At 66.2% G+C, this 11,064-nt stretch overlaps 1 protein-coding gene across 1 annotated transcript; it reads right to left on the bottom strand.

Moving 5' to 3' along the window:
* Positions 1-6,445: 6,445 nt before the first annotated feature.
* On the bottom strand, positions 6,446-8,604 carry DLX2 (distal-less homeobox 2). Its single transcript, XM_074872286.1, has 3 exons — positions 8,280-8,604; positions 7,862-8,049; positions 6,446-7,594 (listed from the first exon to the last, which is right to left on the bottom strand). The coding sequence occupies exons 1-3, from the start codon at positions 8,602-8,604 to the stop codon at positions 7,289-7,291; spliced, it is 819 nt and encodes a 272-aa protein (XP_074728387.1). The 3' UTR covers positions 6,446-7,288.
* Between the last annotated feature and the right edge of the window lie 2,460 nt (positions 8,605-11,064).

Below are 11,064 nucleotides of genomic sequence, written 5' to 3'. Positions count from 1 at the left end.
CACGCGTGCTCCCTGTCTCGTAGCGCGGCCGGGAGCGGGGCCCGGGCCCGGGCCCGGTTCCGCGCTCCGCGGCGGGACGGCGGCGGCCGTAACCGGGAGGCGAGGCGGGGGCAGGCGGCGGCGCGCCCCGGGCCGGGCAGCCTGTCCCGGGGGCGCCCGGCCGGGCTCCGCCACACGCCGCGACGGGCCACGGGACCCCCGGCGGCCAGGGCGGGGGACGACACACACACCCGGGAACGGCTTCTGGGCCGGGAGGGGGGGCGGGCGGGCCGGGCCAGCCCCGGCCCCCGCCCCGACGGCCGGGCCGGCCGCCTGGGCCGCGCATCCCCTCGGCGGCGGAGCCGGCCCGGGGCGGTGGCGGCTATCCCAGCGCCGGGCTCGGCCGTGCCCGCTCCCCGGGGCGGCCCCAGCGCCGGCCCAGCCCGCAGCCACCGTTGGGGGTCAAGCGCCGCGGAGCGGAGCCGGGAGCGGCGGGGCTTGGCCGGCTGGCCGTGCACGGCTCTGCGCGCAGGTCCGGCGGGGGAGCGGCTGTGCAACCCGGCGGGGGCAATGCGCACCCGCCCCGAGATACGCACCCACTCCCCAGTGCGCGGAGCCGGCGCGCAGCCGGGACGCGGCAGCGCAGCATGCGCCTGGGCGCGCACACGCGGCGCGGCGGCCCGCGGGGGGGCCGGATCCGGCCCGGAAAATACTTCCCAGCTCTGGATTTCCCGCGGTGCCACGGCCCGAGCCCGGTTCCCAGCAGCCCGAAGCTCCGAGCGGAGCGGGAGCGGGGCGGCTCCGCGGTCCCGCTGCGCCCCCGGCCCCGCGCAGTTCCGCGGCGGCTGCAGCCGAGGACCAGACGCCTTTGACCGGACAAGAGCGGGGCGGTCAAACCGCTCGGAGCGCTTTAAAGATATATTAGCTTCTGCTAATTCAATAACGTCTTGCTAACAGTTCAAATAGAGAAATTATTAGTTTTCTCTCAGCGAGGCGGTCTTGAGTTAGAGTCTACTATAATTGTAGATTTGAAAATGTTAATCTCAATACAGGCCTAATTAATTCTGCCTTGTTGCTGACAAGTAGTTCATCAAATATCTGATTCGAAGATTTTCATAATGAGGATATTAATTAAACTATGAATAATCCAAAGGTGCTTATATTGAAACAATACCTCATTACAATGATTAAGTCCTGATTTCGAATATTATACCTTTAACAATTGTCACCCCGCAAACACAACCTTATGGATGAGCCTGTAAATGGCAAAATGTAATTTTGGGATATATTTTTTCCTTGTTGGGGAAAAAAAAAAAAGTGCCCCTCATTTTCAAACACTTCTGAAATAGGTTACACACAGCTTAATGATGATCAAAATGACTCTTTTCTGCAAAAAAAGACCCCAAAGTGCGCGTACAGCTGCAAACCCAAGAGGGTCAGCATCATTTCACTGTATTCTCTTCTTGATTACAAGCCGAGCCCATCAAACACAACATAATTACAGTAATTTCAGGTTTATTTATTCTAATGCAGTTTCCCCATCTCTCTGGTAATTATGAGCAATTTTTTCGCCCAGGGAATCTTTTTGCATTAACAAAAGAGATAACGCACTGAAAGCCAAATTTGCTGTGCATTGAGAAAAGCGAAGGAAAAAAAAAATAAAATAGGTGCGAGCTGCCATCTCTGCAATTCTCCTATATTGGAGCTCTGCAAATTGCTTGCAGGTGTATGGAGCAGAGCTGTCAATAGGAAGGGGCTTCCAAATTAGCAAATGCACAATGTTGAAGTAATGAAGACAGACTTAGCAAAATTGCCAAACAACAGATACCTCTTTAATATCTTCCACCCAAAAAGAAAAAGGAAAAAAAAATCCCTTTGGAGTGTCCCTGCGAACCCCTTTGAATGGCTGGGGATGCTGTACATGTGTCAATCTAATTGCAGAGCACAGAGCGGCCCCAGAAGCCAGAAAAAATCAAATATCAGGGCCCAAGCCCGTTTGCATTCGGCGTTTGCTCCCTTCGTTTGACAGAGGGGGGTCAGAAATCCCCGCCGCCGTCCGCTCCGCTCTCCCCGCCGCCAGCCGCCCGCCCCGCTCCCGCCACCGCCGCCGCTCTCACGCCGGTGAAAAAGTGCCATGTTCCCCCCGCGCCGGCGCCCTCCCCTCCCGGCTCCCAGCTCCCGGCTCCCGGCGGGGCACCGGGCAGTGACGCTCCCCTTTGCAAGGCACCGGCGCGCACACTCCGCCAAACCACCGCCGAAAACGAGCGCGCCCCGGCGCCGGCAGCCCCGGGCCCCTCGGAAGCCCCGGGCGGCGAGTGCCCCCGTTCCGCCCCGGCGCCGCTCTGCCCGCGCAGCGCTCCGCGGCTCGGCGCGGCTCGGCTCGGCGCGGCGCGGCTCGGCTCGGCTCGGCTCGGCTCGGCTCGGCTCGGCTCGGCTCGGCGCGGCTCGGCTGAGCGCGGCGGCCCCGCCGCCCGGCCCGGCTCCCCGCTCCCTTCCCGCGCCCTGGGTTTGCCGGGAGTACGGGCCGGCCGAGCCGCCGCCGCTGGTGTCCGTCCCCGTCCCCCCGTCCCCCCCCCCGCGGCCCGCGCGGGGCATCCGTCCACGTCGCGCCCCGTGCACTCACCTACCCCCGCGGGAAAGGAGCCTGTGTCGCCACCCTTACCTTCCGCCTCAGTCCCTGAGGCTCTGGGCACAAGTCTTTGCTTTACAACAAACCAAAGGACCGAACGCGGCTTTTTGCTACGAAAGTTACAGGAGCGAGAGAGTGTGAGAGACAGGGAGAGGATCGGGGAGGGAGAAAGAAAGGGGAAAAAAAAAAAAAAAAAGAACCCGAGCACAATAATAATATCCTGAGAGTGCAAATGTGGATTGAGATCCCCCAGAGATGCACATGCCTCTGAGCGCAGCAGCCTTTTTGCAGCTCTGCTCTTGCAGAATATGACTGAAATTTTCTGCTATATAGCCTCTGTCTTTATAGCTGATGAAAAAAATTGCAGATTATTAGCATAAATGTTTACTCTTCATTACGCTGATGACATTGTGCACTCGAGATCTTGGTAATCTTTGGGAAAATTATGAGTAATTTTTAAAAATTTTAAAGCAGCAGCAGTTACCATGCAATTCAGGCTAATTCTGCGTAGGCTCCGAACGGATATAATTATCGAGGAGTCAAGATGTTATGCTAAAAACTATGCATTGATATTCCCATTTATTATGTACATACAACTTTGACAATGTTGATGCTTGAAATAGCAGGAAATTGTCTTGCGCAAAAATTACAGTCCATATTAGGACATGTGAAATTGCGAAGAATTATATAGTAATTGCAGGCTTTCAGATGGGAGAGCCAGAATGCTCAAACTAGTGCAAATGTGGATAAAATTACAGATCAGAGCAAAAATTAGGGAAAAAAGGGGTCTGGGATTTTTCAAGTTGGCTATAGGATTCCGGAAGTGTCTAATGCCACATGATTGCTGCAGCTTTAGGGGAGACATTCATGCCTCAAATAACTCCTTTTGCCAGAGCCGCTTTAATTGAATTTCTCGTGCTTTTTCCTTTCACCGGGGCAAATGAGTAAATTGCCGACCCACGGCACAAGCCGGGCCGGCCCCGCCCGTGAGCCGGGGGGGGGCAGAGGGTGCCCCTCGCCCGGGCGGCTGCCGTGCCGGCCCCCCCGGACCGGGCTGGCCGCGGAGCCGCCACTCACCCCGACCGCCCCCCCGGGGACCGGCCCCGCTCAGCCGCCCTCGCCCGGGGCCGGGCCCGACGGGGGGGGCCGGCGGCGTCGGGACGTGGGGCGGAATCGGCCCAGCCCCCCCGCCCCCTAACCCCTTCCCGAAGCGCTGGGGCGGCCGGGGCAGCTCTCGCCCCTCGCCTGCCCTGCTCCCCGCGGCTCTTCCCGGCCCCGGGCGGCCGAGCCCCGCGCAGCTGCCGCCTTGGGCGGGGGGCACATGGTTGACAGCGGTGGTGCCTGCCCCGTCCTGTCGAGCAGGGAAGGAGCATGAGAAAAGATGACAAACGTACACATTCTATAGGTGTGCGTGCGGAGCTGCGGCGCGCCGGTGCGCCCGCCTGCCCCGGCCGTCCCCGGCGCCGCGGGAGCCGCGGCCCAAGCCCGTGCGAGCAGCGGGAAAACGCGGGGCCGGGGACGGCGGCGGGACCTGCGGGGATGAAGCTGCAGGGTGAAGCACGAACACCCCCACGCACACACCAGGTGCGGGCAGCCTAGGGAGAGCTGCTGCCAGCAGGCAGTAAATAAATACTAATAAATAAATAATAAACCAATACATGACTAAATAGGAGAAGGGAAGGGAAGAGGGCAACAGGGGCGGCCCGCGGTCTCCCCCGTCCCGGGGCGGGGTGCTCAGCTCCCGGAGAGCTGACGAGCGTCCCCAGGCTGGGCGAGGCCCCGCCCCGGGGACCCCACGCCGCTGTCTCGGCATCCTGCCCGAGCCCACGGGGCGAGCCACGCTCCGCTCCGCGCCGCCGCACCGGGCTGAAGTCTCTGGGCGAGGAGGGACGGCGGGGAGTGGACGGGGGGGGGCGGGGGCAGGTGTTTGGGGGTAACTTTATGTAACAGCGAGAAGCGCCTGTAAAAACGACGGGGCAGGGAGGGGAGTGCTGTGCCCGTCCCGGCCGTGTCCCGTGCTCACGGTTTCCTCTTGCATCCCGGACGAGCGGTTTAGCAAAATTTGTCACCCGGCAGAGGGGTGTCTCAGCCCTTCTACCACCCCCACCCCCTCTCGCCGGGGCCCGCGGAGGCAGCGCGCGCTGCCGAGAGCGCAGCCCCTGCCAGACCGCGGGGACGAGGGGCTCCGCCGCGGTGCTGCTCGCCACGCGTGCCCCCCTCTCTGGAGGCGGCTGCGCTGCCTTGCCCCCCCGCCCCCCCCCCCCCCCCCCCCCCAGCTCCGTGCCCACCGCCCCAGCGCTTCGCTGCCCGCCAGGGGGAAAACTCCTTCCCCCTGCCCCGGCGGGCCGCTGCCGCCGGTCTCCCTGCGGCCGGCGGGGGGATAACGCGGGGGAGAGGTGCTGGCCGGGCCGGCCCCGCTGTTTCCCGGGACGGCTCAGGGCTCTCCTTCTCGTCCGCGCCGCCGGGGCAGCGCCGGGGCCGGCGGGCAGCTGCCGCTTCCCCCTTTGTCTCTCCCGCTCCCTCCTCTCGCCTCCTTTGCAGCCGCCTCTCTCGTCCTCCAACACCCCCCTCCTTCTTCTCTTTTCCTCACTCCTCCTTCGCCACTCTCCCCCCCCGCCCCCAAGCCTTCCCCAAGCTCTCAGGAGCAATCCGCCCTCCCGGGCCCCCCCACTCCGGCGTGTCCCCTGTGGGGCCGCCCCCCCCCGCGCCTTCCCTGGCCCCGCCCGGGCTCCTCAGGCCAAGGCCTGTCGGGAGAGTCCCGGCCGGGCTGCACATTCCCTGCACCGGGCGAGCTGCCCTGGGCCTCTTCATCATCTTGTCTGGAGTGGGATCCTCCGCACCGGTCCCTTTCCTATCCCGCACCCTCCCAAGCTGGCGGGACCCTCGGGGCGACAAGGGACAGAAACCCCCTTATCGCCTCCCGTTACTACTTCCAGCCGCCAGAACCTCCAGGGATGCAGCCTGGAGGGGAACACCCCTCAGGGTTACAGCTTCGAGGGGCTCAGCCGGGGAGGGGGTACACCCCGAGGGGGGCAGCCCGGAGGGGTGCAACTTAGAAGGGGGTTCAGCTTGGAGGGGTGCGGGGAGGGGTGTACGGAGCCTCCCAGAGGGCTACGGCCTGGAGGGGTCCAGCCCTCGAGGGATACATCCCAGAGACGGGCAACTTGGAGTGGGGTGCAGCCTGGAAGGGGGCTCAGCCTGGGGGCATCCAGCCCCCGCGGGGTACATCCCTGAGGGGTTCAGCGATCAGGGGTGAAGCCTGGAGGGCTGCAGTCCAGAGGGGGACATCCTGAGGGGTCCAGCCCTCCAGGGGCACATCCCAGAGAGGTCCGGCCGGTGTCTCCAGCCCTCAAAAGGCCACGGAGGGGCTCGGGGGCAGCCACCAGCTCCGGCCCAAGCGAAGCTCCTACGCAGGCTACCGGCCTGAGTGCCACCGACGCGGGGGAAGGCGAAGTTTCTGCGGGGCAGGGCTGCGCCCGGGGAGCAGCTGCAGGCGTCCTCCGGTGCACGGACACGGCCCTGCCCCAAACCCCTCCGGCCCGTCTGGGAGGCTGGGAGACTGCAGGAGCCAGTCCCGGGCGAAATGTCGCTGGCGCCAGCAGGCGGGGCGGGGGGGGGGGCGGCGGCTCCGGGCTGCTGCAGGCAGCGCTGAGTGATTCATGGCCTCGCCGAGAAGACTGGCAGGGGCGAGATTTTATTGTAGAGGGAGAAGGAGCAGGGGGGGTGAAGGGGGGGACGTTGCCGACTTGCGGCAACAGTTGCAACGGAGAGGGGACGCAGCTCCCTCCCCCCAGTGAGTGCTGGGGTCCGGATCGACACCCCCAACCTACCCCATCCCCAAAGAAACGGCGCGGGCACCATGGAAACAATAATTTATTTAAATAATCTCTGCTTATTGTAAAAGAAACATTAAAGAGTGTTTAAGTTTTCCATAATAAATAACCAAAAATACCCTTTTTGTTGTTTTTTTGTTTTTTTTGTTTTTTTTCCACGACTCTAGACATCAAACGGCGCAGGGGGAGGACCAGTGGCTGGGTTGCCGGCGGCGGGGGGCGGAGGGGAGGGCTCGCTGCGGCTCGGCGCCCGCCCCGGGGAGGCCCCGTCGGGGCACGAAACCCGCCCGGAGGTACCGGGCGGGCAGGAGACCCCCCGCCGGGGGTGGCAGAGCCGCCCCGGCACCGCCGCCTGCGACCGGCCCCCCTCGCCGGACGGTTTCGTTCACGGCTGAAAAGGATAACTTAAACACGGGAGGCTCTTGTTTTAAATCTACATATAAAAATTATTTATCTTTTTTTTTTAACATTTTATTTTTTTAATCCCCAACATCAAAGTGAGGTCATCCGCAAAGGCACCTATCAACTTTAAAAAAATAAAAAATAAAGTTAACCAAAGTTCTGCACCGGTGGTTTGATGAAAAAGCCGGGGCGGAGGAAGAGGGACGGAGGGCGGGGAGGTGGGTGCTCGGTCCGCAGCGTGGGTATTTTGGCGGCGGGAGGGGGGACCCCGCGGGGCGAGCGCACACGGGGACCGCCGCCGGCGGCGCGGCGGGACGGGGCGCGGAGCGGAGCGGTTCCTCCCCGCCGGGACGGCCGGAGCCAGGCTTCACCAAACCACCAGTGCTGCACCTCGGGGCCCCGCGGCTGCTGGGCGCGGCCCCGCGGGCTCGAGTCTCTGCGGCGCCTAGAAGATGCCGCCGCCGTGGTGGTGCGGGGGCTGCGCCGGCTGCGGGAGGGGGGCGGCCGCCGGCAGGTGCGCCGGGCCGCCGGGCGCCGGCGGGTACCACGAGTAGCTACCGAGGAAGGCGGCGGCGGGGCTGGGGCTGGCGGTGCCGCCCGCCGTGCGCGGGTGCGGAGCGAAGTCCCAGGCGGGGGGCGAGGCGGGGGGCGGCGGCGAGGCGCTGCGGCGGGGGGGCGGCTCCGCCGGGATCTCGCCGCTCTTCCACATCTTTTTGAACTTGGAGCGGCGGTTCTGAAACCAGATCTTCACCTGGGGGGAGAGCGGCGTCAGGCGGCAGCAGGCTCCGCGGGGCCACCACGGCGCCCGGGCCGCCCGCGGCGGGGCCGGGCCGAGCAGCCTTCGCAGCCCCGAGCTGTCCTGGCGTTGCCGCTTCCCCCGCACTCCCACCCCGGGGCCGTCGAGGCGCCGCGGGCCGGCCCCCCCCTCGCCCTCCTACGCCCGCACCCGACTCCGCGGAGGGCGAGCGGCTCCGGCGGGGAGGGACGTGCCCGCGGCCCCGCGGCGGGAGAGCCCTACCTGGGTCTGGGTGAGGCCGAGGGAGGCCGCCAGCTCCGCTCTCTCGGGCAGGGCGAGGTACTGGGTTTTCTGGAAGCGCCGCTGCAGGGCCGCCAGCTGGAAGCTGGAGTAGATGGTCCGGGGCTTCCGCACTTTCTTCGGCTTCCCGTTCACGATCCTGATCTCCGGCTCGCAGTCTTCCTTCTCTGCTGCGGCAGAAACGGCGGCCCCGGTGAGGAGAGGCGCCCCCGCCGCCCCGGGCCCTGCCCGCAGCGCGGCATCACCGCCCGCCCCGTCGGGGCGGCGCGCCGGGGACGAGCGCCCTCTCGGCCCACCCCGGGTCCCGAGCCCCGACCGCCTCATCGCCGGGCCTGGAGGGGCCGCCCGGCTCCCGTCGGCTCCCCCGAGCCGCCCGCCTCCGCCCCGGGCTCGGACGTACCAGAGTCGTTGTTGGCCGGAGAGGCCCTGCTGCCGTAGGGCCCGTACGAGCCGTAGGCGCCCGCGTAGCCCAGGTCGTAGCCGGCCTTGGCGGAGTAGGGGGCGGTGCCGCCGCCCGCGTAGGGGTAGGAGCCCACCGGGCCGTAGGGCGGCCCACCCGCCGCCCCGTGCTGCTGGTTGTTGTAGTAGCTGCTGTCGGTGGCCGTGGAGACGGGCAGCGTGGGGGACTCCTGCGGCTTGTGCAGGCCGCCGTGCTGGTGGTAGCTGCCGGCGGAGATCTGGCTGGCGTGCATGTCCGGCACCAGGCTCTCCAGCACCCCGGTCATCCCGCGCCCCCGCCCGCCGGGGCACGGGGCCGCCGCCGCCCCGCGGCCGTCCCCCACCGGGGAGAGGCGGTCAGGGCCGCGCCACCATGCTCGCCGCGCTGCGCTGCGCTCCGCGCCCCGCGGGGCCGGGCTGGGCCGGGGCGGGCAGCCGCGCTCCCGCCGCCGCCAGCGGGACGGGCTCTGCGGCGCCGCGCGCCGCCGGGACGGCATTTAACACCGGTCACGTGGCGCGGCGCACGTCACCTAGCAACGGCCAATGGGGAGCCCAGCCGCGCCGTATCCCCGCAGGTTCGCGGGGCGCGGGACGGGAGCGGCGCCGCGCGCGGGCACGAGCGGCCGCGGGGTCGCACCCTGCAAGGGGCTTGCGCGGCGCCACCGACCGCCCCGGCCCCGGCGCCGGTACCGGGACCTTCCCGGGCCTCGTCGTGCAGCTCATGCCGCCGTCCCTCTCCGCCGCCGTCGGCGCGGTCCGACGGGGCGGATCGACCCCCGCCGGAGAGCACTCGGGGCTGCGGCTCGGCCCGGCCGCTTCTGCCGAGCTGTGCCCGGTGTGTGTCCCCGCCCGGCCGGCGACCCCAGGGAAAGGCCCGCGGCGTCCGTCTCCCCGTGAGCGGGCGCCGGTAGGACGGCAAGCGGCGGGCAGAGATGGGGGGGGGGGGTGGGGGGGTGTGTCCGTCGCGGCCGGGGGTCCCTCCCGGGTATCCTGGCCCCGGGGCATTGGTCACATGGGGGGAGCGCTGCCCCCACCTCCCTCCGCTCCAGGGTGGGAGCGCGTTCCGACGAAACCTCTGCGGCGTGACACGCGGAAGGGCGACGCTCCGTCTGGTGCACACACACGGGAATTTTACACAGCAGCTGCTGACGGCACCCGTGGGACGTCCCTCCCTCCCTCCCTCCCTCCCTCCACGCGGCAGCCGGTAACGGCGCGTTGTTGCGGCCCTGGCACGACTGCGGGACCGGCGGTGCCGGGCACCCCCGAGCGGCCGCCCGTCTCCCTGCCCTGTTCCGGCGGCCGCGGGCAGCCGGGCCGGGCGGGCGGGCGGCTGCCGTCGCCAGCCGGAGCGGTGTCTCAGAGGCGCAGGGAAATGGCTTCAGAAGTGATTTTTACATTTTATTTTCCCGGCTCGGCTGTCCCGCCGCGGAGCGGAGCCGCTTGCGGGGAAACGCGTTTCTCTCGCAGGGGAATGTTAAAACGCGGGCGGTCCCTGCGCGGGGGGAGGGCGGAAATCTCACGGGTGTTCAGCGTGGGCCCCCGCGGGGAGGGAGGCGGCACTGGTGCGAGGGTGGCTGCAAATGGGACAAAAAGGGGGGAAAAGATGGGCCGCCGTGGAGTTATTTGCAACGGGCGGGGAGGGAGGGGGTAGCAAGCGGCCCCCAGCGCGCCCCCGCGAGCCCCGCGCGTGCCGATCGCGTGCCCCCGCCAGCCCCGCGCCTGCCCGTCTCGCGAGCCCTGGCGCGTGCCCCCTCAGGACCGCTCCCCGCGCTTGCCGCCGGTGGCGGTGGCGGGGGCGGGGGGGCCCCGTTCCCTCCCGGCGCAGGTGCCGGTGTGCCGGTGCCAGGCGGCTCCGCCGGGCGTCCCGCCCCCGCCGCGGGGCGGCCGCGGCCCCGCTGCGGTCGCTTTGAAGCGGGGCGCGGCTGGAGCCTGTCCGTCTGTGCCCGGCGGGGCGGCGGCGCTGCGGCAGGCGCCGGGCGAAGGTGAGCGGGGCCGGGCCGGAGCCCCGCGACGCCGGCGGTGGCAGGTGGCCCCGGGAGCGGGGCCGCGGGAGGAGGGGTGCTCGGCCGCGCCGGCGTTAAGCCTGGGCTACAGCCTCCGAAAGAAACGTCGTGCCGAGAACCCGGGGTGACACCGCCGGTAGCTAGCGCCCGGCCCTGCCGGGGCGAGCTGAGCCCGCGGAGTCGCGGGGACTGGCCGGGAAAGAGCAGCGGCGGTTATGGAGAGGACACGGCGCCTGTGCCTGCGGGCTCGCGTACTGCAGTCTCCCTCAAACATCGTATGTGATGCAAAAGAAAGCTGGTTTGTAAAATCCGCAGTCTGAGTTTACTGCTGTCCCAAGTCACATCTTTGTACGACTATTTCTGTCCACTGCTGGATGGGGGCCGGCAGCCTCAAAGAGCCGGTACCTGGCACGGGAGAGAAGGGGAGAAGCATTTAGTGATTGTCAGCAGAGACCAGGGCAACCACTCGCTCTTCATTAATCACATTTTGAAGCATGCGAGATAGTTTTAAAAAAATACAAAGGAGAAAGTACATGTCACCTTACACTCTCTTATTCTGAGAACTTAGTAATGCAAAGGGCTTTCTTGGAAATTTGTCTTGCTATGTGTCAAAACCTGTTTGGTTTTTTTTTTTTTTTTTTTTTTTTTAATAGATATTTTAGTGCTATATAGCCCCATGCATGTGTGTCGTGATTTACACAAAAAGTAAAGGGCATGGTTTTGTTTACTTCAGCTTATATGAAT

The sequence above is a fragment of the Strix uralensis genome, chromosome 6, assembly GCF_047716275.1.
Source record: "Strix uralensis isolate ZFMK-TIS-50842 chromosome 6, bStrUra1, whole genome shotgun sequence".
In the NCBI taxonomy this organism is placed as follows: domain Eukaryota; kingdom Metazoa; phylum Chordata; class Aves; order Strigiformes; family Strigidae; genus Strix; species Strix uralensis.
Note: the sequence above shows the minus strand (reverse complement) of the source record. Positions and strands in the feature narration are given on the sequence as shown.

What these genes read in the sequence shown, in the direction of transcription:
- DLX2 (XM_074872286.1), bottom strand. Translation starts at nt 8,604, where the DNA reads ATGACCGGGGTGCTGGAGAGCCTGGTGCCGGACATGCACGCCAGCCAG. An exon ending in TCCGGCCAACAACGACTCTG is followed by an intron (nt 8,050 to 8,279) that starts GTACGTCCGAGC and finishes TTTCTGCCGCAG; the next exon opens with CAGAGAAGGAAGACTGCGAG. An exon ending in TCGGCCTCACCCAGACCCAG is followed by an intron (nt 7,595 to 7,861) that starts GTAGGGCTCTCC and finishes CTCTCCCCCCAG; the next exon opens with GTGAAGATCTGGTTTCAGAA.